General features: G+C 36.5%; 1 protein-coding gene across 3 annotated transcripts in view; it reads left to right on the plus strand.

The window, feature by feature from the left end:
* LOC6033275 (protein tyrosine phosphatase type IVA 1) overlaps positions 1-19,824 on the plus strand; it is a 111,259-nt gene extending 91,435 nt beyond the window's left edge. For 2 of the 3 annotated variants that reach the window (XM_038255915.1, XM_038255916.1), the window contains exons 2-6: positions 1,499-2,222; positions 11,672-12,569; positions 19,232-19,398; positions 19,471-19,614; positions 19,687-19,824. In XM_038255915.1, coding sequence (XP_038111843.1) covers positions 12,447-12,569; positions 19,232-19,398; positions 19,471-19,614; positions 19,687-19,798 — 546 coding nt within the window. In that variant the 5' untranslated portion in view covers positions 1,499-2,222; positions 11,672-12,446 and the 3' untranslated portion in view covers positions 19,799-19,824. The remainder of the gene's footprint in view (positions 1-1,498; positions 2,223-11,671; positions 12,570-19,231; positions 19,399-19,470; positions 19,615-19,686) is intronic. The other variant, XM_038255917.1, reaches the window with a different exon arrangement.
* The last annotated feature ends 6,730 nt before the right edge of the window (positions 19,825-26,554 follow it).

Below are 26,554 nucleotides of genomic sequence, written 5' to 3' on the forward strand. Positions count from 1 at the left end.
GTTAAACTAATGGAAAATTTGCAGATCTTCTGAGTTTGTAGGTTTGTACCTAAACAGTTTAAAAGGTAAATTTAGCAAGGCTGATGCAAATTAAAATAAATCATGGTTATTTTACATCTGGGAATGGGTACATCTTTAATGCCAGAAAAAATGTGTAATTTCATCTCTAAAAAAATGTGTAAATTCTCCACTATTCGTGTGTTGCCGCTTTTTTAGTCTCAATTGAGGTAATATTACATCATAATAGAGGTAATATTACACCTTCTCATTTAATGCCTTTCAAATTTCCAATGTTTTTTACAGTTATTACCCATGCTTCGATGTAATTGTTCGTCAATTTATGTGGAATATGCAAAATAACACATAAAACGATGCTATTTAACAATTTTTTAAGCGGTGACATTACTCGTCTTCTTCCTGACACAAAAATTGTCAACATTCCCAGATGTTATATTACCATGATTTTTAATTACTGTTAAGATAAGTAATTTTATCTTAGAATCGATACATTTTTTTAAACTATTTATTTATTATGTAGAGTATTAATAAAGATTTTTATTTCAAAAAATATTTCTGTCGTTAGAAATTATTGATCAAATTTGAGTTGTTATCACAACTTTTCACTACATTTATCAATCATGTACAAATTGAGCTAAGCGCAAAAACGTGCGTATTTTTTACCGAATTTTCAGGATTGTAGGATTTAATAAGGATTTCAATAATTAAAAACAACTCTTAAGCCGCCAAAAAAAATCAAACTAAATGTTAAACAAATTATGCGTGAGTGATTTTGTGTGTTTGGTTTAATCAAAAAGTTTTGTTAAAAACAGGTTTATATACTCAAAAAAATACTAATTTTTCTATTATGCATCTTTTAAAATTATGTAAAACCCTGCATTTAAATATTAAAGAATTATCAAATAACTGTGAGGAAAGCCTCAACCGAATTCAAGTTATTAAAGTTGAGTTTCTTTAAACTTTTTTTTTGAATGGTAGATAGTAAATAAACACAATGGCGAGATAATTTTTTTTTAAATTTAATTAATTTCATGGTTAACTCATAAAATCAATCTTGAGATTGGTGACGAATGACCACTTTTCGGTTAAAATCATCTTATATCAATATACAAAAAAACATCTATTTTGCAATTGTTTGTTTTTGTTTATATTATTGTAGATTCATATTTATAAATACAGAATCATGATTTTTGTTTTCATCGTCACTGAATAGTTGGAAATACCTTCTTTGCTGTGATTCTATAACGAAAATATGTTGGCACCTTTTCAGGGAATTTCCTTTGTCTCACACCACAACCAACCAAAAACCGTACTGAACTGTGATTCTCAAGAAAACCAGCCTTCGATTATGTCTCATCCAAATGTCCCTGGGGGAAAACCCTAAACCCCGATCATTTCACGTAATTTTCTCACGCCGAAAAACAAAAACAAAAAGCTAATTTCCCCCCCATTTTTTCTCTTTCCCCCCCGCTTCAAACAGTTTTGGCGGCTCGATCCAACCTCTATGGAGTTTCAGCTAGACAGCGCCGAGTACTGCCAGGCACAACACAAATAAGCTACACGCCCGCCCCCGCGCCCTCGTGCCGTGCCGTTGCCGTGCCCACTTCCGTGAGACATCCCCCGCCGCCGCCGCCGCCGCCCACCGCCGAGCCGAGTGTGTGTGTGGGAAGTGTGAGAAGGAGGTCCATCCCAGCCCGCCGCCGAACCCGCCCGCCCTGGACGTAGGAGCGTTGAGGTCCTAAAAGCTTTGGAGGAAGAAGAAGGAAGAGGAAGAGTGTGCAGCAAGAAGAAGAAGAAGGAAAGGTTGGACCTGGAAAGTGCTAACCCAAGAAGAGGCAGAAGTGCAGACTGTGCGAGTGCGTTTGTGAGTGAGAGAGATAGCGATAGCAAGCTAGACGGACCTCAGGTGATCTCAAGGGAAGCCCGTTACTACAACTGACGACGACGACGAGTTCAGAGGTGGTGAAAACAGCTGACTTCCTGGTCCAAGCCGACGACTTCAAGTCCAAGTGTGCAAACTTGTGTGTGCGCGGCGTGCAACTCCGCGTCACCGCGTTCATTTTCTTCAAGTTTCTACTCCTTCCTGGTTCCAAGCCAACAACCCAGATTGGCCAGATACATCTCTGCCAACTGCAGCAGCGGAAAGCGGTTGCGAACGAGTTCCCTACGACCTACGAACACACACACGCGCGTGTAAATTGCGGGTAAGTTTGTACAGAACTGTTACAGTAGTAAGCTGCACTTTACGTACGTTCATGACGACAACTGAGCTCTAATGGAAAGTTATTTGACACGTAAAAGGTTGTGAAAACTGTGAGGACAGGAAGAATCGTCATTGATGATGCTGGTGGAAAGAGGAAAACTTTCTCCCCGTTCACTTTTTGCCGTTGCCATTCAAGTGCACGAGGTGAAGATTTGTTGGAAGGGCAGTTGATTTCAATGTTGTGTTGGGAGCTCTTATTTAAAGTTTTGCTCATTCACTTTATTTTGAGTTGATGTGTACAATTTTTCAAAGTTTAGGCTTAGTCTAAAAATCTTCTAAAATATTATATTTTTACATTTTTAAAGAAGCGAAATGCTTTCAAACACAACTCAATCTCGTAATTTTTCATATAAGGTTATAAAGCCCTTTTCTATGTCGTAATAGTGATAAGAAGGACAATTAAAAACATTTTTTCTAACTTTATGTTACCCCCAAAAATATGTGTTTATCATGGAGCAATTCCAGCTTTTTCTGGTTCTTTTGCACCCGACCCTCTCCGATTTCAATGAAACTTTGTAGACCTGTTATCCTGGGCCTATATTGAGCCAATAGTACTCGAAAATAACATTTGAGAAGGGCGTAAGGTACTTAAATATGTTTGTATTTTGTAATTTAAAAATTACTGTACCTCGAAGCCGTTGCGTCGTATCAAAATGTGATCAAATACAAACTTGTAGGAAATTGGACGGGCTTTCTGAAAAAAAATGCACTGAAACAAAAGTACACGTCACATCTATGAGATTTTTTGATTTTTAAGTCTAAAACTTAAATTTAAAGTCACGATGTCATTGTGCTATGTCCAATCCTTGGGAATATACAGCGGTTTTAAAAATAAAAATGTTGAAAAAACGTTTTTTTTTTTTGTGGTTTTTGGCAATTTCTATATGACAGACTTGATTTTTCAGTCTAGTAAATATTTTTTACCGGAAAGCTCGTCCAATTTCCCATAAGTTTGCCTTTGACAGCATTTCAATTGGATGTAAGGGCTTACAGATATAAGCTTAATTGCATTTCTAATAACTGAAAATAGAATATTTTTTTCTGTGTGGTAGAAACCAGGACAGTAAATTTGCTTACGTAAATATAAAAACGATATAAATCAAAAAGCTGTCAAACGCAAACTTATAAGAAATTGGACGAGCTTTCCGGTAAAAAATAATTACGAGACTGAAAAATCAAGTCTGTCATATAGAAATTGCCAAAAACCACCAAAAACCTGTTTTTTCAACATTTTTATTTTTAAAATCGCTGTATCTTCCCAAGGATTGGACATAAGACAATGGTCAATATGAAGACTTTTATGTAAAATTGTCTGGAGAATCGATCCCCACTACTGGTTTTTAAAATTTTTTACGTTTAGACCACTTTTCAAAAAAAAAAACAGTTTTAGTAAATGATTTTTGTATTTTTTTTTAGGAGAGACATACCATCCTGCATTATTCGTCAGTCTTTTGGTAACATTTTAGGCTATTTCCTATAAAAATTTTGAACGAAAAAAAATCGTGACATCACCTTTAAATTTAAGTTTTAAACTTAAAAATCAAAAAAACTCATAGATGTGGTGTGTACTTTTGTTTCAGTGCATTTTTTCAGAAAGCCCGTCCAATTTCCTACAAGTTTGTCTTTGACCACTTTTTGATACGACGCAACGGCTTCGAGATACAGTAATTTTTAAATTACAAAATACAAAAATATTTATATACCTTACGCCCTTCTCAAATGTTATTTTCGAGTACTATTGGATCCATATACACAAAATGTCTACAAAGTTTTTCTTGAAATCGGAGAGGGTCGGGTGCAAAAGTACCAGAAAAAATCCTGATTTGAGCTGGAATTGCTCCATGTGTAAATTGTACAGCAGGGTGATACATCAGGAAAAAAGGATAAATCGGGAAAAGTTTGGAATTTGATTACCGGAAGGAATGGGACATCAAATAATCGAATCATGAACAAAATCCTTTTCGTTTTTTGGCCATTTTGGCCGCCATCGCTGTTTTGTAAATTCAAAATCGGATAATTGAGTCTGGAATGTACTGGAATGAAACAGGGAAAATTTTGGGAAATATTATTTTAGTTTATTTAAGTAAATTTGGCTTGCTACCCTCGATTAAATTCAACTTGTTTTTTGGCTCAGTTTTAATAATATTCTCATAATTATTCAAGGAGCATAGAATTATTCGGGACTTAACATTGTGGCGATGTTATTATCATAATTATTCGAAATTATTATTTATGAAGTTTTCCAATCAGTATTTGAGTATGAATAGCTATAAAAAAAAAAACTAAAAAACAACAGCTATTATTTTTTAAATGTATTTTTTCTTTGTTGAATTTGAGAACCATAACAAACAACAGAATAAATGAATCCTTTTTTCAAATGTATTTCAACACTTACTTTAGAAAGATAAACTATGATGAATTTTTTATTGTAAAACATTTGATTCAATTAAAAAAAAATAGATTTTCTGTAAATGTTTTTTTTTTTCAAATTATTCTTGACAAAATTTAACGAAAATTTGGGGTTTTTCACAACTTATTTGTTTTTGAAAATAAATACTTGGACAAAAGCATTTTTTATTAAAAAATGATCAGATTTAGATTTTTTATCTTTTAAAATGTCTAATATACTGATCACAATCAGTATATACAAAAAAAGTCAAAAATGAAGTTATTGTTGGTTTAAAATTTTATTCTTCAACTTAAAACAAAGGAAAAAATATTTCACTTAAATTTTAAACTCAGCCTTCTTGTGTTATAAACCAAAATATGTCATTTTCATATGAATATGATGGTAATATTCATCAGGAAAGATGACAGATTTTGTGTCAGAAAAAAAATGAGATTCACATTTTTACACATTTTTTATGTAACAATTTCAACCTTCCAAAATTCAACTTTTTATTTTTGTGCACCGACAAACCACTTTTTTTAAATAAATAATTTTTTACTAGTATTTTTGTAGAACTCTCCCCATTTTTCAATTTTGTCGAAGATACAAAATATGTTAGATAAATCTTTTTCAAGTTTCCTATTTGAGACTATTAGCATTTTTGTATGGACAGCTGCTCAAATTGTTCGTAGATTTATATGGACAAACTAGTAATGGAAAATGACAAAAAAAATCAAAGAAATTGGTAGTTCTTGGGAGAATAGATTTTCTTGAAATTTAACGATTTTTTTTTAAACAGTGGGTCGTGGAGGGATTTCATTGAATCTAGAGTTTTTTAAAGGTCCTATAAACATGTTAGCACTCATCAGTATAAAGGACCTTAAAAAACCTGTTAAAACTGTTTTCCTGCTTTCCACTATTGATTTGATGATTTTTGTAAATCAAAAGAGGGTTATATTAAATGGAAAAATAAAAGGCATACGAATGGAAAATCCTTAGCTTAATTGAAAATATGGTTGTGTATTGAAAATGCATCAAATATGGCTTAATTTTTTACTATTGCTTTAAACTTATAAAAGAAATGAAAATATTATAAAAAAATATCTGTACCAAATATATGCATTGAAAATTTATTTCGATACCTAAAGACCTTAAAAAACCAATGTGAATTGGTATAAACAGATTGCAGAAAAAAAACATGAAATTTTAAAATCCAAATCTGGTAGCCACCCTGTTTTACAATCATCCCATAAATTCTAGCAATTTAAAGATCGCCTTTAGTTTTTTTTGAGAATTTGAATAATTGAACAAAAAGATTCGCTTTTCTTGTGATCTTTCGATTCTTTCAACTGACTGCTAACTCAAACGTTTTATTTTGTAGTTGTAGACAATCATTGATTCCTGAACTGTGCAAAACCTGAACGCTTTTTTCCTTGCTTTTTGTTCAGGAGTGAATATTTGCTACAAAATAAATACTTCAAGGGTTGGAACCAATGAAATTCAAGCTTATACATATTTGTTTAAATGATTTTTTTTAATGTTCAAGGCACAACCTCATCTCATAAAACAACTCTCAGCTTTTTTTTAATTTTATTTTATTTTGCTTTGTCGCCAATTTTTTATTTAATCATAATTTTTGAAAAATTTCGAAAAAAATACGATCGAACAAAAAAAATTCTTTCATTTTGCCTTCCTCACTGAGGTAAGGCTATAATCCTGCTCTGAAAATGAACTTTTTATTAAAAGCTCGAAGACCCACCTTCATATATACATATCGACTCAGAATCGAAAACTGAACAAATGTCTGTGTGTGTGTATGTGTGTGTGTGTGTATGTGTGTGTGTGTGTGTGTGTGTGTGTGTGTGTATGTATGTATGTGTTCAAAAATCTTGCCAAGTTTTCTCAGCACTGGCTGAACCGAATTTGATCGAACCAGTTGCATTCGACTTGGTTTAGGGTCCCATACATCGCTATTGAATTGTTTGAAGTTTCGATAAGTAGTTCAAAAGTTATGTATAAAAATGTGTTTTCACATATATCCGGATCTCAATTATATGCATGTAAACGATGTCCGGACCCATCATTCGACCCATCGTTGGTTAGGTAGGAGAGACCTTTCCAACGAGTCCACAACATTGAAGATCTGGCAACCCTGTCTCGAGATATGACCACTTAAGTGATATTTATGTACTTTTTTGAAGCCGGGTCTCACTTAAATGCATGTAAACCATGTCCGGATCCATCATCCGACCCATCGTTGATTAGGTTATCAAGAGACCTTTCCAACGAGTCCACAACATTGAAGATCTGGCAACCCTGTCTCGAGATATGGCCACTTAAGTGATATTGATGTACTTTTTTGAAGCCGGATCTCACTTAAATGTATGTAAACGATGTCCAGATCCATCATCCGACCCATCGTTGGTTAGGTTATCAAGAGACCTTTCCAACGAGTCCACAACATCGAAGATCTGGCAACCCTGTCTCGAGTTATGACCACTTAAGTGATATTTATGTACTTTTTTGAAGCCGGGTCTCACTTAAATGCATGTAAACCATGTCCGGATCCATCATCCGACCCATCGTTGATTAGGTTATCAAGAGACCTTTCCAACGAGTCCACAACATTGAAGATCTGGCAACCCTGTCTCGAGATATGGCCACTTAAGTGATATTGATGTACTTTTTTGAAGCCGGATCTCACTTAAATGTATGTAAACTATGTCCGGGTCCATCATCCGACCCAACGTTGATTAGATAATCAAGAGACCTATCCAACGAGTCCACAACATTGAAGATCTGGCAACCCTGTCTCGAGTTATGACCACTTAAGTGATATTTATGTACTTTTTTGAAGCCGGATCTCACTTAAATGTATGTAAACGAAGTCCAGATCCATCATCCGACCCAACGTTGGTTAGGTTATCAAGAGACCTTTTCAACGAGTCCACAACATCGAAGATCTGGCAACCCTGTCTCAAGTTATGACCAATTAAGTGATATTTATGTACTTTTTTGAAGCCGGATCTCACTTAAATGCATGTAAACGATGTCCGGATCCATCATCCGACCCATCGTTGATTAGATAATCAAGAGACTTATCCAACGAGTCCACAACATTGAAGATCTGGCAACCCTGTCTCGAGATATGGCCACTTAAGTGATATTGATGTACTTTTTTGAAGCCGGATCTCACTTAAATGTATGTAAACTATGTCCGGGTCCGTCATCCGACCCAACGTTGATTAGATAATCAAGAAACCTATCCAACGAGTCCACAACATTGAAGATCTGGCAACCCTGTCTCGAGTTATGACCACTTAAGTGATATTTATGTACTTTTTTGAAGCCGGATCTCACTTAAATGTATGTAAATGAAGTCCAGATCCATCATCCGACCCAACATTGGTTAGGTAATCGAGAGATCTTTCCAACGAGTCCACATAATTGAAGATCTGGCAACCCTGCCTCGAGTTATGACCTCTTAAGTGATATTTATGTACTTTTTTGAAGCCGGATCTCACTTAAATGTATGTAAACGATGTCCGGAACCATCATCCAACCCATCGTTGGTTAGATAATCAAGAAACCTTTCCAACGAGTCCACATAATAGAAAATCTGGCAACCCTGTCTCGAGTTATGACAACTTAAGTTATATCTATGTACTTATTTTTCTGGACCTAAAAAATAGCTGACATTTGTGTCCAAACCACTCATATTACCCATTGTTGGTAAAAAGTGAGGAAGGCATCAACCACACAGGTGGATTAAGTTAGTTTTTAGATGCAAAATCGGATTTGAAATCATAAAGCATGTTACAGAAAATTTTCACCATTTTCGAGGCAAATTCACATAATGTTTGATTTTTACAATATTTTGCAATGTTTGGTTTTTTTAAGAGTGCCAATGGTTGCCAAAGTTTAAACTAATTTTTCGAAAAGTTTTCAAAATTTCCTGAAAATTTGTTAAAAAATCTTTGAAGAAACCAGCAACTTTTGGCTGCTGAAAAGTTACTTAGGCAAATTTAGAGGAAATTATCTAAATCAAATTAACTATTGAGAAAGAGAAGAACCACTTTTCAGAATGTTGCAGAATCAAGGCTCGATTGACACTTTTTTCTTGATGCTCAGCTATGTGTAAGAAAATCAGAAAAAGTTTTGTCCTTTAGTTTGATAACATTTTATTATTTAAAAATATGTTTCTGATGTTAAAACTTTAAACTACTTTTAGTCGAATGAATATATTTTCTTTTTGATTATTTGTGTTCAAAAATTTACAAAATTTCCATAATATAAATTGTAAACCCACAAAATAAGTTTTAATAATATAAACCCCACCCTGGGCCATCAATTTCACCATTTCAATTACTGATTGTTATACGGATCGTTTTCGATAGATGTAAAAATCTAGCAACATAACTAATTTCCCGAAACTAGAGTATCCAAGTTTTCAGTTCACCCTCACAAGTACGTCATCAAACGCTACTCCCACCATCATTATCGACCATTTTATCCTGGGGGAAAAAAACTAGTCCAAGTTGCTCAAAGTAGAAAAGCATATTGCATCATCGTTTAGTATTCGTCGTCGTCACCGTCTAGCATAAATCATCATCATCAACAACAATAAATCGTTTGTGGAAATTCGTAACATTATTCAAGACGGGGGCAAACCGGCAAGCACTTGGAAATTGCTGCAAAAAAAAAAACACTTTTAATTGTGAGTATTGTACATACTCACACTAGCATACCACGTGTGCATTTCACCACAATTGGCAACCTTTTGAACTACACTGCAAATTGGTATTTTTAGAAAGTTCCAGCCCGAAATGTCCTTGACGCTGTGCCATTTTAGCATTCATGGTGCTTAAAAAGTAGGTTGGCGTGACATTTGCCAACCATTTTGTTATAGAATAAAAATTCTGAAAACTTAAGTTTAGATCATAACTTGACGCCAACCTTTGCGTTAATAATCTTGAACTAAACCTTCTTCTAATGGTGGGTCCTTGTCGCTGCAAGGTTGACTTTATTACGGTGGGAAGGACACCCGGCGATGCACACGATTGATGATTCCAACCCTTACTTTAGAAAGGAGGTAAAAAGTAGGGTTGGTTCCCCGGCCTTCGCTGTTGTCCTTCGTCATTAAGAAACTTAAACATGTGTTTCACAGAAAAAAATTGTGCAAATTTGGAAGGTTAAATATTAACTCTTTAATGATGTAATTTTACCACATTTTAGACTGAAAAAGTGACATTACACCAGAATTAATTTAGAAATTTTAGAATTGTTAATATTAAGTTTAGTCAACAGTTGCGCACGTGTTTCCGGTCGCCAGGAAGGACCTCCAAGAACTCATCAAAGCAAATAAAATGGGAGGTGGTTGTAGCGGATTTTCCTTGAACTTTTGTGCAATTCGATTGCCACCAGAACAAAAAAAAGGAAAAAAAAACAATACACCAATGCTGAATCGGCTTTCGATAAACAACCCACGCCACAGTGGTTGATGTCAATTTTTTGATGTTGTTTTTCTCTTTATTTATTTTTTGTTGTTGCTTCTGCTTGATCCTTTCTTGGTACACTCAATAATGGTGGTGGATTTTTGGGTGTTGTGGTAAAAATGGATTACACTTTTGGAGTCGTGTTTGGGGGCTTCTAAATTTATTGCCCCCTCCGGTTTTGCGCGTGCTTTATGAACCGGAATAGACTCGTTCTGTGTAACTGAGTGATTGCGAGTCAAATAAAAAAAAGTGATTTACCATCCTAAAACAAGTACTCTGATGGCTATTATATGTTGGTTTTGGCTAACCTGAAAACATTGTTTTTTTTTTCAATATCAACCCATTTTTACATAAATCATAATTTTCTTAATAAATTTTCAATCCTTGATAGTAATGATATAATACCGTACAATAAGCCAAATACTATCAAAACCAAATATAAACTAAACAAGATATATGCAAATAAAAAAACGAGAGAGTTAAAGTTTATCGTAGAACAAAAGTTGATCAAAATGACTTACAAGGGAAAAATACAAAAATCTATTACAAATTTTGGATACTAAGGTTTAAAATTTCCTAAAATCTTGGGGTCTGATTTTCTGATCAATTTGGTGGTTTTGCATAAGTTGTTAATTTTACTTTGAACTTACCTAAAAAAAACTTTCACCCCATTTTTTTTAAATTCGGCTTTCCACACCAAATTTTGAATTGAATTGAAAATATTTTTTTTTAAAGATCTCATTTTTGGAAATGTTTTAGATGACATCATTTTAGCTATGGCAAGTGTTGCCAGATAAATTTGGGAATGCCAGATTTTTAAGTGTCAGCCATAATAAGGATTTATTATTATCTGTGCCAGATTTTATAGTTTTTGCCAATTTCGAACATCTTTTTGATTAAAATGAACGAGTTAAATTCTAAATCGAAAAAAATAGTAAATATTTATTTAATTGAAAATGTAAATTCAACATTTATGAAGCTGAAAATCTATCAAGCCATCAAAATTCCAGATGTTTTTTTCTGGTACAAGTTAGTCAAAATTAATTTGACAGTGTTGCCAATTTTTTGAATAAAAAAACATTTTTTTATCGTGGAACAACAAACTTTTTCAATTTTATTTTTAAATGAAAAAATATATTATCAATCAAAAAATAAACTGCATTAAATTTAATATAGAGCATCTTTTTCATGTTATAGCCGCCACTATCATGCTTTTTTTCAAAAATCCTGCCATTTTTGCTTGTTGAAGTCATGACCAAGCTTCCCCGAAAATATTTTTTTCGAAAAGTTCAGAAACTTCTTTAGTACATATTCCATTTTTTGTTTCCGGATTTCTTTCCAATGTTACTCAATTTTTTAAATTTAAATCTGTTCTCTGTAATTTTATTTGACAACGAAAAAACAACTTCATGCATTTATCCGTTTAGTTTATTTATCCGTTTCATGACCTTGTTGCTGCTATCAAAGTTCTAACGTTTTTTTCTTATCTCTTTTCCCCCCTTTCAGGTAATCAGCCTAAATTGAACATAGCAGGTCGTTGTACCCACAAAAACAGCAACAACAACAAACAAAAAACTCGTCAAGGAACGCCAACGCACGCATCTTACGCCACCTTCAACGAGCGAGAGAGAGAGATCGAGATCGAGAGAAACAGAGCAAGAGATAACCTTCATTTTCCCGAACTCCCAGTGTTGACCGACGAGAGGTTCTGCGCGGCCAGCTCATCCCTCCGGCAAGAGAAAATCAGAGACGGTGAGAGCGGAGTCTGATCTGTGGTGGATTCCCATTGTTGAAGCGCAATTGCCGCCGATTCTTGAGCAGAAAGTGTCGCGAAAACGTTCGTTGAACCATCAGCTGAGCAGAGTACCCAAGAGCAAGAAGAAGAGGGGAAAAAAATCTAAATATTCTATTATTTGTGATATAGTATACATCATATTTTTTTAAGAAATTGATTTTAATCTCGGCGAGCCGTGAAGCAAGAGAGCAGGTGTAACACGAAGCTAGAGGAAGAAGAAGGCGTGATTTTATCTAGAGGAAGCAACACGACAGATAATAAACTAAAGCGGAGCAGCAAACGGCGCGACTCACTGAGCTGAGAGGTAGAACCGACAACTACTACTAGTACTACTACTGAAAACTAGAGAAAAAGGAAGCTACACTACTTACTACAAACCACCAGCAGCAGCAGCAGCAGCAACAGTCGAAGAAGAAGGCTTGAAATCGTTCTTCCTACCGCGAGCCCACAAAACCCGGCAAATCCTTCGGCACCGGGAACCGTTTAATGACCACCGTCATCATGCGTCAGAAGGACATCCGACCAGCGCCCGCCCGGATCGAGTTCAAGGGCATGAAGTTCCTGATCACCGACCGGCCCTCGGACCACAACATCATCGCTTACATCGCGGTGAGTTTTTTTTAACTTCTTCTTGTGTGGCTGTGAACTTAGCCCACTTATCGAATGGGAACTCGCTATTATCAGCGCTGAGCAATGCCGGGCTCGTTTTATCAATTAAAATTGCGGTTGAAATGGGCGCTGCACCAAAGGTAAATGTTTGTTAGGTTGTTGTTGGTTTCTTACTGCTGTTGTTGCCTGAGATAAGATGGCACACGCCGCGATAAACGCGTGCTTACGGGTGGCAAAGGAGAAGATTGCAGTTTTGGTTTTTTGGGAAGAAGAATTAAAACAGTTGGTTACAATACTTTATTGGTCACATTTACAATTTTCAACACACAATCTAGTTATCTTTAACAACTCATTTGATGAATCTAAAAACTGAAAACGTTAAAAATATGCTGCGTCTTCGTCATGCATGACGCTAAATGTTGTAATCAGAAAACGGTTTTTATTAATTACGCCAGAGTTTACAACTACATTCATACTTCTATTTTCGCGTAATTAATTTCAATGTTGAATTAAATGTGTGGGAGGGAATAGGGAGACTTATCTTAATTTTGGGCTTCGGGTAAATCTCTCTCAGTTCTCTAGTGAACATTGAACTATTACATGATTGAGTTAAATTGAATTTGCATTTGAAATTTCCTCATCAAAAGTAATTTATTCATTAAGTGAACTTTTATTTATCAACCTTCATAATCTGGATTTTTAAAAGTTCTGCCGGTTGCGTTTCGTAGCTAACGTTTTGACCTTAAACCATGTTTTGGAGATTTGGAACGTGTTTTCAACTAATGTTTCGATTTTTTTATGAGAATTGAGCACGATATTTGAATTCAAATATGAAACAAAAATCTAAATGAATGAACCATACACACCTTCTGAAATTTCGTGAAGATTGAATTTTTGGTTCGAAAATAATAACATTTTGTTCAACTTTTTGTTATGAAACAATGCTTCAAAAACTGAGGGCAGATTTTGCTATTTTTCAAAAATTATGGTTTTACAATCCTATCTGAATCTGAATCTGAATTTTCATCAGTTTTTGATGAATATTCATCAGGTTCACATTTTTACATATTTTTTATGTAATGTTACTCAAAAAAGAGGTAATATTCAACCTACCAAATTTTCAACGTTCAAAAATTCAACTTTTTTTTCTGTGTTCGTAATAATGGCTTATTTACAAAGAACAAGGCTTTTTTGAAACATAAATTCCATTGATTTCAATTTTACAAATGAGGTGGGGTAGATTAAATCTCTATTTTCGACCTAATATTCTGGCTTGTTCTCTAGAACAGTTAAATCAAAACATGCCATTTGCGGCTCATTTTTTACACACAGAAAAAAAAGAAGGTAATATTCATCAGGAAATGGTGACAGATTTTGTGACAAAAATAATGATTAATTTTACCCCAGAAAATTATGAATTTTCATCAGTTTTTGAAGTTGAATTTTGAAATGTTGAAAATTTTGTAGGTTGAATACCTCTTTTTTGAGTAATATTAAATAAAAAATGTGTAAAAATGTGAACCTGATGAACATGCATCAAAAACTGATGAAAATTCATCATTTTCTGGGGTAAAATTAATCATTTTTTTGTCACAATTTCCTGATGAATATTACCATCATTTTTTCTGTGTAAGTTAGTTCATGCACGTGACTGTAGAATAACGTCATTATTTGAAATCCGGACACTTAGTAGCATACCATTTTAGTTATAGCTGGCAAAAAACAAGTAACAAGTTGGAAATGTAGAAATATCATAAGGATGTAGTATAAAAAGTCAGTTTTAAGATCATGCATGCAAAATATGTCTTTTCTAACAATTTTTCATCAGAAATTAAAAATTAAAATGACTTGTTGTGATTCGAATCCCGGACACTAATAAAAGCTGATTCGAAATCCGGACACTCCATTTTGCTTATGAACCGCACAATTTTTTAAAGGAAATGTTAGTGAATGGCATTCACAAATGTGCTGTTAACAACAAAACAATCGATATTTTATATAAAAAATTGCTAGAATTTATGGAAATCAAAACCATAAATTTCTGCTTTGCCTTCCCGGTGTGCATCGAACGCCTTTGAAATATTTCAGTGAAATGTTTCTCATTTTTGGTAAACTAATAATTTTATTTGATATTATTGTTGTGGCATTAACTACAGCGCGAAAACAAACTTCAGATGAAAGTTTTTTTTTAAATTTAATCAAATAATACAGTTTTTACATTCATAATGTGAACTTATATCCAAATAATTGATAAAACAAAATGAGGTGTCCGGGTTTCGAAGCGTCCGGGAATTCGAATCATGACGTTACCGATCGTTTGTGTACCTCTTATCAGTTTGCTATCACAGGTGAAAATGGTTTAATAGTTTTTGGCTGTATTTTGGACACCGTGTGCTTAAATTTTAATATGATATTTTTTAATAGACGTTGCACAGTGGTCCAGATCGCAAAATTAAGTGGAAAATTGATTTTCCGAAAAATTGTGAAGTTTTTGAGCATTGGTGTCTTCAAAAGAGTTGTTGCAAATGGAAAGGGGCAACTTTTGGTTTAGTTGAAAATACGGGTGGTTCACGATTAGGGTGATTTTGAAAATCTCACTTTTCAGGAATATTTTTGGGATTTGTTTTGTCTTCTACAAAGTTGTTGGGCTTACCAATTCAAGCAACTTTGTCGAAGACATTAAAATTTTATCTCGTAATCTACGCCTTCTACGACCAAATTTATAGAAAGCATCTGATCAAACCTTTGAATATCAGTTTTTTGAACGTGGCAATTCAGGGTTAAGTTACAGAGAAAAGTGATATTCGAAGCACTTTTAAAGCTAAAAAAAAGAACATTATTATTCTTTAATTTGTCAATTTGGAATAAAGGGTTACAGCCATTTCAGGTTAAAAAAATAAATAATAAAAAATCAAAAATTACTTAACAGAATTTTTGATAATGTTCATCGCTTGGAGTTATAGTCACTATTATCTCATCCTCGATTTTTTTTTTTTCAATATAAAAAATTGGTCATTTAAAAAGTTATGCCTGATTTTAAAATTCAGATATATTTTTTTATTGAAGAGATCAGAAAATTTCACAAAAATTTCATTCCTCAACATTGGAAATCGAACCAATAGTTTATGAGATATCGTGAGTTAAAAATTACAGACTGGTGGCACTTTGAAAAACTTATTTTCATCGATTTGAATTTTGTGTGTGGCTGTATCTTAGATAACTAATTTTTGAATTTTCAAAGTTTCATAGAGGTTATTTTAGAACATTTTTCTCAGCTTTTCAAAAAAAAGAAGTTTTTCCAAATACAAAAAAAGAAAATAACTTTTAAATATAATCCCAAAAGTGGATTTAACATTTGAGCAATTCTCTACGAAATCGATCTTTTTTTTTTTTTAATTTTTGTATTTTTCAATCCGGCTAAAACTTTTATGGTGCTTTCGGTATGCCCAAAGAAGCCATTTTGCATCATTAGTTTGTCCATATAATTTTCCATACAAATTTCGCAGCTGTCCATACAAAAATGATGTATGAAAATTCAAAAATCTGTATCTTTTGAAGGAATTTTTTGATCGATTTGGTGTCTTCGGCAAAGTTGTAGGTATGGATACGGACTACACTGGAAAAAAATGATACACGGTAAAAAAAATCTGGTGATTTTTTATTCAACTTTTTATCACTAAAATTTGATTTGCAAAAAAACACTATTTTTAATTTTTTTATTTTTTGATATGTTTAAGAGGACATGAAATGCCAACTTTTCAGAAATTTCCAGGTTGTGCAAAAAAATCATTGACCGAGTTATGAATTTTTTTAATCATTACTGATTTTTTCAAAAAATCGAAATATTGGTCGCAAATTTTTTTCAACTTCATTTTTCGATGTAAAATCAAATTTGCAATCAAAAAGTACTTTAGTAAAATTTTGATAAAGTGCACCGTTTTCAAGTTAAATCCATATTTAGGTGACTTTTTTGAAAAAAGTCGCAGTTTTTCATTTTTTTAAATTAGTGCACATGTTTGCACACTTTTTTTTGAAAAGCTGAGAAAATTCTCTATATTTTGCTTCTTCGGACTTTGTTGATACGACCTTTAGTTGCTGAGATATTGCAATGCAAAGGTTTAAAAACAGGAAAATTGATGTTTTCTAAGTCTCACCCAAACAGCCCACCATTGTTTAATGTCGATATCTCAGCAACAAATGGTCCGATTTTCAATGTTAAAATATGAAACTGTCGTGAAATTTTCCGATCTTTTCGAAAACATTATTTTCAAAAAATTTCAAATCAAGACTAACATTTCAAAAGGGCCAAACATTCAATACTACGCCCTTTTAAAATGTTAATCTTGATTTGAAAATTTTGAAAATAATGGTGTGTTGTTTGGGTGGGACTTAGAAAACATCAATTTTCCTGTTTTTTAACCTTTGAATGGCAATATCTCAGCAACTAAGGGTCGTATCAACAAAGTTCAATAAAGCTTAATATAGAGGATTTTCTCAGCTTTTCAAAAATATTTTTTTTCAAAAGTGGCAAACATGTGCACTAATTTAAAAAAATGAAACACTGCGACTATTTTCAAAAAAGTCACTCAAATATGGATTTAACTTGAAAACGGTGCACTTTATCAAAATTTTACTAATGTACTTTTTGATTGCAAATTTGATTTTACATCGAAAAATGAAGTTGAAAAAATTTGCGACCGATATTTCGACTTTTGAAAAAATAAGTATTGATTAAAAAATTCATAACTCGGTCAATGATTTTTTGCATTACCTGAGAATTTCTGAAAAGTTGCCATTTTATGTCCTCTAAAACATATCAAAAAAAATAAAAAAAAAAATAAAAATAGTGTTTTTTTACAAATCAAGTTTTAGTGATAAAAAGTTAAATAAAAAAATCACCACATTTTTTTTTACTGTGTATCAGTTTTTTTTCCAGTGTAGTCCGTATCCATACCTACAACTTTGCCCAAGACACCAAATCGATCAAAAAATTCCTTCAAAAGATACAGATTTTTGAATTTTCCTACATCATTTTTGTATGGACAGCTGCGAAATTTGTATGGAAAATTACATGGACAAACTAATGATGCAAAATGGCTTCTTTAGGCATACCGAAGGCACCAAAAAAGTTGCAGTCGGATTAAAAAATACAAAAAAAATCGAATGACCGAAATCCTAGAGAACTGCTCTTTTAAGAAAGTATGTTTTATCAAAAATCGGTAAAGCACTTTTCGAATGATTTTGGGAAAAAAATTCTACATTTTCAAAGATCATTGTTGTTTCAAAAAATCATATTTTCGGAACCAGATTTTGCAGCATCATGTACTATGGCTTAAAAAATGTCGTTTTTAGTCCCAAATTTATATAAAAAAATAATAACGTAATACGTATTGAATTCAACTTCTAGTGATAAAGTTAGATAAATAATCGGATTTTTTTCCGTATTCTTTTTTTCCCTAAAAGTCCTAATCACAAGTTGTATTTACAACCTACAAATTTGCTTAAGACACCAAATCGATAAAATCAACGCAGCGAAATTTGTTTTGAATTGTTTTCAGTTTACTGTACTGTACTGTACTTCAAGTATCATCCTTATGTTTATTCTTTTTGAAAAACAAAGTATTGGTTTCTTGATTTTTTAAAAAATATTTTTGAATTGTGAGAGACATCAACTTGAAAAAATGTAGCAAAACATTAATGACATTAACAAAGGTTTTATAATGTAGTGATTTTTTTTTTTAAATAATTTCTTTTCAGACAAACCTTAAAAAATATATAAATTAAATCTTCGAATAAAAATTGCTTGAGGTGTCTTGGTGCCAACTTGGCAGCAAATTATGCTGAAAAAATCATCATGTTGCAACCTGTGGCATAAACTATTTTTTTGCAATTTCGTCGTGAAACTACTTACTTTTCCTGTCATTCTTGAACGACGAAATAGCCTACTTTTCTGTACCAAAAATAACAGAATCGAATAGCAACACTTTTCTAAATAAATGCTGAAAAGTTCTACTTTTCAGCACTCAAATGGGTGCTAAAAAGTTGAACTTTTCAGCACTTGTTTTGAAAAGTAACAATTTTCAAAAATGTTTTGATTGAAACGATTTATTGACAAAATACATGAAAATTTTACATAATATTTCACTCAGTGTGTGTTTTTTGGAATTGCAAAAAATGATGTATGGAACTCGTTGCAAAACTTGATTTTTCAGCACTCTTCGTATTTATCCAACTCGGTGAACCTCGTTGGATAAATGCACGACTTGTGCTGAAAAAAAAAATCCTCTTTTTGCAACTTGTTGCATAAACTATTATTTTGCAATTTCGTCGTGAAACTACTTACTTTTCCTGTCATTCTTGAACGACGAAATAGCCTACTTTTCTGTACCAAAAGTATCAGAATCGAATAGTAACCCTTTACAAAACAAATGCTGAAAAGCTTTACTTTTCAGCACTAAAAAGGATGCTGAAAAGTTTATCTTTTCGGCACTTGTTTGCAAAACTTGATTTTTTCATCACTCGTCGTATTTATCCTACTCGGTGAACCTCAATGGATACTTGTTGCATTAACTACTAATTTCGTTTAAAAAATCTTGTATTTATCATTATTTGTATAAAAAATACGATTCTAACTCAACTCTCCCCTCCTCCATCCATTCCAGGAGCTGAAGAAGCACAACGTGTCGGTGGTGGTGCGCGTCTGCGAACCGAGCTACAAGATCGAGGAGCTCGCCAGCCAGGGCATCGCGGTGCGCGATCTGGCCTTCGAGGACGGCACCTTCCCGCCGCAGCCCGTCGTCGACGAGTGGTTCGAAATTTTGAAGCAAAAGTAAGTGAGAAAGACCTTCTCAGCGCTAGAGAGTTGTTAAGAAATGTTCCGACCGTTATAAATCAATGGCAGCTTTCTGTACAGATTCCAGGAGGACCCGGATGCGTGCGTGGCCGTGCACTGCGTGGCGGGCCTAGGCCGGGCACCCGTGCTGGTGGCGCTCGCACTGATCGAACTCGGACTCAAGTACGAAGCCGCGGTGGAGATGATTAGGGAGTGAGTATTTTTAAGCTTATTTGGTTGTTGAATTTGTACTAAAACTCTTCTCTTTCGTCTCTTTTTTTTTAGCAAGAGGAGGGGTGCTATCAATGCCAAACAACTATCATACTTGGAAAAGTATAAGCCCAAGTCACGACTAAAGCACAAAAATGGTCATAAGAATTCGTGCTGCGTGCAATAAAACTATCAAAAATCCCACCAGTTAAAGTGTTCATTTTAAAACAAAGAAATCTAAAACGTGAAAGAAAGCCGACACAAAGCGAAAGGTAGAGTGCGGAAAAAGGCAAAAGGGGTCCCAGCCAGAAATGACGACACACACACACACACACACACCCGTAGGCACCTTGGGAGATTGAGCAGAGTTGAAGAGTGAGAGGGAATTCGGCAACTTTACCAATGTTTAAACTTCAATGTCTAACAGTGGAGCGGTGGAAAATTGCATAAACACACACAAGAGAAGCTAGCTAAGAAACTAACACAGAAACACAACAACACACACTACAGCAGAAAGGATGTAACACGGAAGAGAGAGGGAGAGAGAACGCGGGAGGACAGGCAAACTAATAAGGCAAATTATATATACACGTAACATAAAAGAAAAAAAAAAAACAGAAAACTAAATAAAATAATTGCATATATAACTAGAAGAAAAACAACCAACAAACAATATGAAAAAATGCTACCCAATATTGTATTAGTATATAAATTATTGAAGAAAGGGAAGAAAATGCAAACATTTTTTTAGACAAATACAAACGACTTGAGCGAATCATTTTACACAACCACAAACTCACGTACACATTTGTACTAAAGCAAAAAGAGAGACGAAGACGAAGAGCAGCATTCGCGCGTGAGGATATATTGTCGTCTAACTTGGTTTGGTCCCTTCAAGCAACTGAAACTACTAGTTATAAATGCATTCTAGTTAAATTTTAACACACAGACACACACGCAGCTAGCCAGAATTCACCGCGGGTTAAGTTAGTTAAATCAAGTTTTTTTTTTTGCTTTAAGTTAAACCATTTAAATTTGATTGCGCCCAAACTTGTTGGGACGGGGAAGGTTTGTGCAATATTATTCACTTCCCGCCTTTAAACGACGGTCGCAGAGATGATTTACTTGCACGCAAGCTTGCGTCAAACTGCGAGCAATGTTCGCTTGAAAAACCAGATGGCGCTAGCGAAACTTTGATGCAAGCGTGATTTTACGTCAAATTTGCTGTGATTTTAACAGTGAAAGATGATCGCTCTGCGATTCAAAAATTTTAGATTAAATCAATAGAACAATGACGTGCGAGGTTGGGAAGATTGAGGTTAGCTGAACAAAAGGATGTCATTTCTCTCAAAATCAGCGGTTCAAAAAAATTCTTCGATGCAAAGATTCCAGGTTTTTCAAAAAGGTTGCAGCGCAACATGAGCTGGTCTCAGGTTTGTAAAGGTGGCGGTGTTTGGCAAGTATGAAATTGATGTAAAGTGTTCAAAATCATCCCATGTTGTACAGCTAATCTCACGCTTTCATCCTCGCATCATCCACAACTCACAAGCTTACACGTTAAACCAAAAACTAAAAAATCAGCAACAGTCAGTCTGGGTGTAAACTTACCCGGAATCACACGTAAATTTACTCAGAAAACCAAATAATTGCGCGCAGCATTCCGTTCACGAGCGTTCCTTCGGGAAACCTCTCAGATGCAACTATTTATTTAGCATATTTTTCCCCGTGCGAACTCATCCTAGAAGGGACCGCGTAAAACTTGCTCCAGTTGGCGACGAAATATCCCACAGCGAAGCAGATCCAAGCAAAACTTATAAAATAATATTTATTTATAGTTGAAACAAATGTGAAATAATAAGAAAAACAAATACATGCGACTACTTACACTGAAATAAATACACACGCCAACTCTACAAAACACACACCAAACAGTAAAATTGAGGTGTGGGTATGGAAGGTTGAAAGATGAAAAGGTGTGAATTGGCCTATTTTTAATGTAATTTGACCTGAACATGGCGGTAGAAATGGAATTACACGTCAAATGATGTAGATTTCAGCTTATGTAACTTTACATAGTTGTTGATGTTAAATTACACGTTTATTCGGGCACAAAATCTGTTTGAATGGTTTTGCGTCCCAAAAATGGGTAATTTAAATTCCAGTGACGTGTAAAATTGCATCAACTACACAGTCGAAAAATGTATGATTTTGGAAGGAGTAAAATTTGAAGGTTTAATATTACCTCTTTTATGAAGTAATATTATCTCAATATAGACTGAAAAAGAGACATTATTCCGAAAAAGAGGTAAATTAAAGCATTTTTAGTGATAAAATTCAACATTTTTATGACATAAAAGGTGTAGATGAAGTATTTACTTGTTTTTTTTTATTGTGTAATTAAACTTGTTTTTGCTTTATATTTTAAAAATTAAATTGAGGTAAAATTACTTGATTTTTAGACAGGTTTTGTTGAAATAAAAAGGTAAAAAATATTTCAAACTTTGACTAAACCTGTATCATCTAGCTAGAATGTTTATTCTTTTGTGTTTAATTTTAGTTTTACTCATAGATTTTGGCGAAACGGTAAATTTTTTGAAAACATGTAATTTTATTTCAAATACTGTGTAAAATTATATGAGACAATTTTAGATAGATTTGTGTCTGAATACTTACTTACTTTACTTTACTTTTATTGGCGCTACACCATTAGCTTGGCCTGCTGCACGATTCTCCGCCAACAAGCTCGGTCCATGGCTGCATGTCTCCAATTTCGCGGTGCACCCACACTTTCTAGATCGCTCTCCACTTGGTCCACCCACCTCGCACGTTGCACCCCCCTACGTCTTGTTCCTACCGGTTCCGACACAAACACCAACTTCGCAGGATTGATCTTCTGGTTCCGTTGGCTCAATTGCTCGGTACGTTCCGGCATCCTTGCAACATGACCGGCCCACTGCAACCGTCCAGCCTTCGCGACCTTCCGGATGCTTGGTTCGTTGTAGAGTTGTGCAAGTTCGTGGTTCATTCTCCGCCGCCATCCGTCGTTCTCATATACGCCACCAAAGATGGTCCTTAGCACTCGACGTTCGAAGACGCTTAGCGCTCGTATGTCCTCTTCGAGCATTGTCCACGTCTCGTGCCCGTAGAGGACGACCGGTCTTATCAGCGACTTGTAGATGGAACACTTCGTATGTAGGAGAATTTCCGGGACCTTAGGCTCTTGTGGAGACCGAAATAAGCACGACTTCCAGCGATGATGCGTCTCCGAATTTCCCTGCTGCAGCTGTTGTCCGACGTCACCAACGATCCGAGGTACACAAACTCCTCTACCACCTCGAATTCGTCCCCGTCGATTGTAACGCTTGGTCCAATGCGAGCCCTAAGGGACTCGGTTCCTCCTGCCAGCAGGTACTTTGTCTTCGCCACATTCACCCTTAGCCCAACCTTCTCTGCTTCCCGCTTCAAGCCGGTGTACGCATCCGCAACTGCCTTGAACGTTCTGCCAACAATGTCCATGTCGTCAGCGAAGCAGATGAATTGGTTGGACTTGCTGAAGATCGTGCCCCGCATATTGAATCCCGCTCGTCTCATAACACCTTCCAGTACCACATTGAAACAGAGGCAAGAGATCCCATCGCCTTGCCGAAGCCCCCCAAGTGAAGGAAACGAGTCCGATTCCGCACCCGATATCTTCACACAGCACCGAGCCCCATCCATCGTCATCTTGATCAGTCTGATCAACTTCCCGGGAAAGCCGTTCTCGTCCATGATTTTCCATAGCTCTTCGCGATCGACTGAGTCGTACGCGGCTTTGAAGTCGATGAATAGGTGGTGCGTGGGAACTTGGTACTCGCGACACTTTTGGAGGATTTGTCGCACAGTGAAGATTTGGTCGATTGTTGATCTCCCCATGACGAATCCGGCTTGATAACATCCAACAAAACCTTCCGCTATTGGCGATAGGCGGCTGAAGAGGATCTGGGAGAACACTTTGTAGGCCGCGTTGAGGACTGTGATGGCACGGTAGTTCTCACAATCTAACTTGTCCCCCTTCTTGTAGATCGGGCATATTACTCCCACTTTCCACTCCTCCGGTAGCTGTTCTGACTCCCAGATCCTGACTATCAGCCGGTGCAAACAGGACGCCAGCTTCTCGGGCCCATCTTGATGAGTTCAGCACCGATACCATCCTTACCCGCTGCTTTGTTGTTCTTCAGCTTCTTGATGGCATCCTTAACTTCCCTCATCGTGGGAACTGGCTCTTCTCCTTCTCCTGCTGTACCGATGAAGTCCTCTCTCCCGCCGCCTTGAGCCTCTGCCTCTGCTTCTGCGCCATTCAGGTGTTCATCGAAGTGCTGCTTCCACCTGTCGATCACCTCACGCTCGTTCGTCAAGATAGCTCCATTTTTATCCCGGCACATTTCGACTCGCGGCGTGAAGCCGTTGCGGGATTCGTTGAGCTTCTTGTAGAACTTGCGCGTTTCGTTCGAGCGATGCAGCTGCTCCATGTCCTCAAACTCCAACTCTTCCTGGTGGCGCACTTTTGCCCGGAAGAGCTGGTGCTGCTGCCTTCGCTTCTGTCCATACGCCTCTTCGTAATCACGGAGATTGTACTGCAGCATTGCCCTCCGTGCTGCATTCTTCTCCTCCAAAATCGCTCGACACTCTTCGTCGAACCAATCGTTCCGTCGTCCTCGTTCCACAAATCCGATGATGCTTTCTGCTGCGTTGGTGATGGCTGCCTTGACGCTCCTCCAGCAGTCCTCGAGGGGAGCTTCCAACAGCTCACCCTCCCCTGGCAACGCAGCCTCCAGCAAATGCGCGTACCGGGAGGCGACTTCCGGTAACTTAAGTCGCTCCAGATCCAACCGCGGAGGGCGGCGGTACCGAACGCTTTTCGCCAGGGAAAGTCGTTGGCGCATTTTCACCATCACCAGATAGTGGTCCGAGTCGACGTTGGCGCCGCGATAGGTCCTGACGTCGATGATGTCGGAAAAGTGTCTACCGTCGATTACAACGTGGTCGATTTGTGATTCCGTTCCTTGCGGTGATCTCCAGGTGTACTTGTCTCGGAGGTTGTGCTGGAAGCAGGTGCTTCGTACGGCCATGTTTTTGGAGGTGGCGAAGTCGATCAGTCGCAGGCCGTTTTCGTTCGTGCGTACGTGGGCGCTGAACTTTCCTATCACCGGTCTGAATTCCTCCTCCTGGCCAACCTGAGCGTTAAAATCTCCGATGACGATTTTGACGTCATGTTTTGGGCAGCTGTTGTACGTCCAGTTCAGCTGCTCGTAAAATGCGTCCTTCTCGTCATCTTCGCTTCCTGAGTGCGAGCTGTGCACGTTTATGATGCTGATGTTGAAGAAACGGCCCTTAACCCTCAACACGCACATTCGGTCGGTGAGCGGGGTCCACCCAATCACACGATCGTGCATTTCGCCCAGCACTATAAAGGCTGTCCCCAGCCTCTTTTTCTCGCCGCGGCTCTGGTAGATTGTACAGCCAATCCTTCTGTACTCTTGCACCTCCTCCGCGCCTATCCAGCCAACCTCCTGCAGCGCTACGATGCTGAACTTGCGGACCCTCAATATGTCGGAAAGTATGCGGATACTCCCGTCAAATTTGAGAGACCTGCAATTCCACGTTCGAGCTTCCAATCGTGGGACCTCGTAAGAAGTCCAGTTCCGTGCCGATTGGTCCGGCTCGCATCGTGTGCTTCCTGCACTGGTGTTTTACGGCGGGTTCGTGTGGCCTGCACCAACCCCCTGTCTCGCCGGAGGACCATCGTGCCGGTACTGTTTAAAGTCCCACGCCGACACAAGGACTTTACTCAGCCGCCCTAACCTGGGGTACAGACGCTGTTTCGAGCCGCCCTAACCTGGGAACAGACGCTCGGATGAGGGGGAGGTGTTAACCACCTACTACCTGCAATGAGCCGCCCCTAACATGGGGAACAGACGCTCACTGCGGCGGAAGGGTCGAACGCCGGGGTTTTGAGCCGCCCTTAACCTAGGGAACAGACGCTCAGCGGGGGAAAGGGGGGGGGGGTGTGGTTCCCAATAGCCACTGTAAAGCCGCCCCTCACCTGGGATACAGACGCTTTCAAGATTGAGAAACAGGCACCTTTTTTTGAGCCGCCCCTCACCTGGGGTTCAGACGCTCAACGGGGGAAGGGGGGAGGGGGGTACTTGCTTGTGCGCGGTGGACCTTTCGTACTGTTTATTTATTTATTTTTTTTTGTGTCTGAATAGCTTTTGTAAATTTGCCTCAATAATATTGTAAAATTACAATAGCTAGCTAAAACTTACATTGTTTTGTGTGTAATTCAATTCTCACGAATAAATAAAGGTCAAATATCAAAAAATTGTGTTAATTCTACGATTTCTAATCAACAACCTTCCCTATTTACACTTTTTTTTCACTGTGTAAGATGAACTGAAATATTGCCAATATCACACAACCACACGATGCCGAAGAGAAGGTCACGCAAAAGTTTGAAAGTTTGGAAGTAAAATTGGCGAAGGAAAGCGCACGCACTCTAGTCGATAGAAAGTTGTTCTACTGTGGAAGAAAATGTGGGAAAATGAACACCCTAACCAGCGCGTATCATCTCTTCCTGTTTTTTGGTTAATGTTCTTTTTTGGGAACCGAATATTAAAAACAATTTCATCATCATCTCCGTTTTGATAACCGTGTTGAGCGTAGCATTATTAACCGCAAATATTGACGTGGAAGCTCCTAGAAAAATCAAACATCATATTTTATCTTCAGATTGAAAGATCATAAAGCATGCATTAAACTAGGAAAAGATATTAAATTATGCAATGAAATTAATACCAGAAAAAAAAGAAATATAAAGAGAATATATATTTAAACTAAACATAATGAAAAAGTAAACCAATTATTGCATGTGAACGTTTACGCGCGTGTTTTTTCTGAGACTCGC

Source organism: Culex quinquefasciatus, chromosome 2 (assembly GCF_015732765.1).
Source record: "Culex quinquefasciatus strain JHB chromosome 2, VPISU_Cqui_1.0_pri_paternal, whole genome shotgun sequence".
In the NCBI taxonomy this organism is placed as follows: domain Eukaryota; kingdom Metazoa; phylum Arthropoda; class Insecta; order Diptera; family Culicidae; genus Culex; species Culex quinquefasciatus.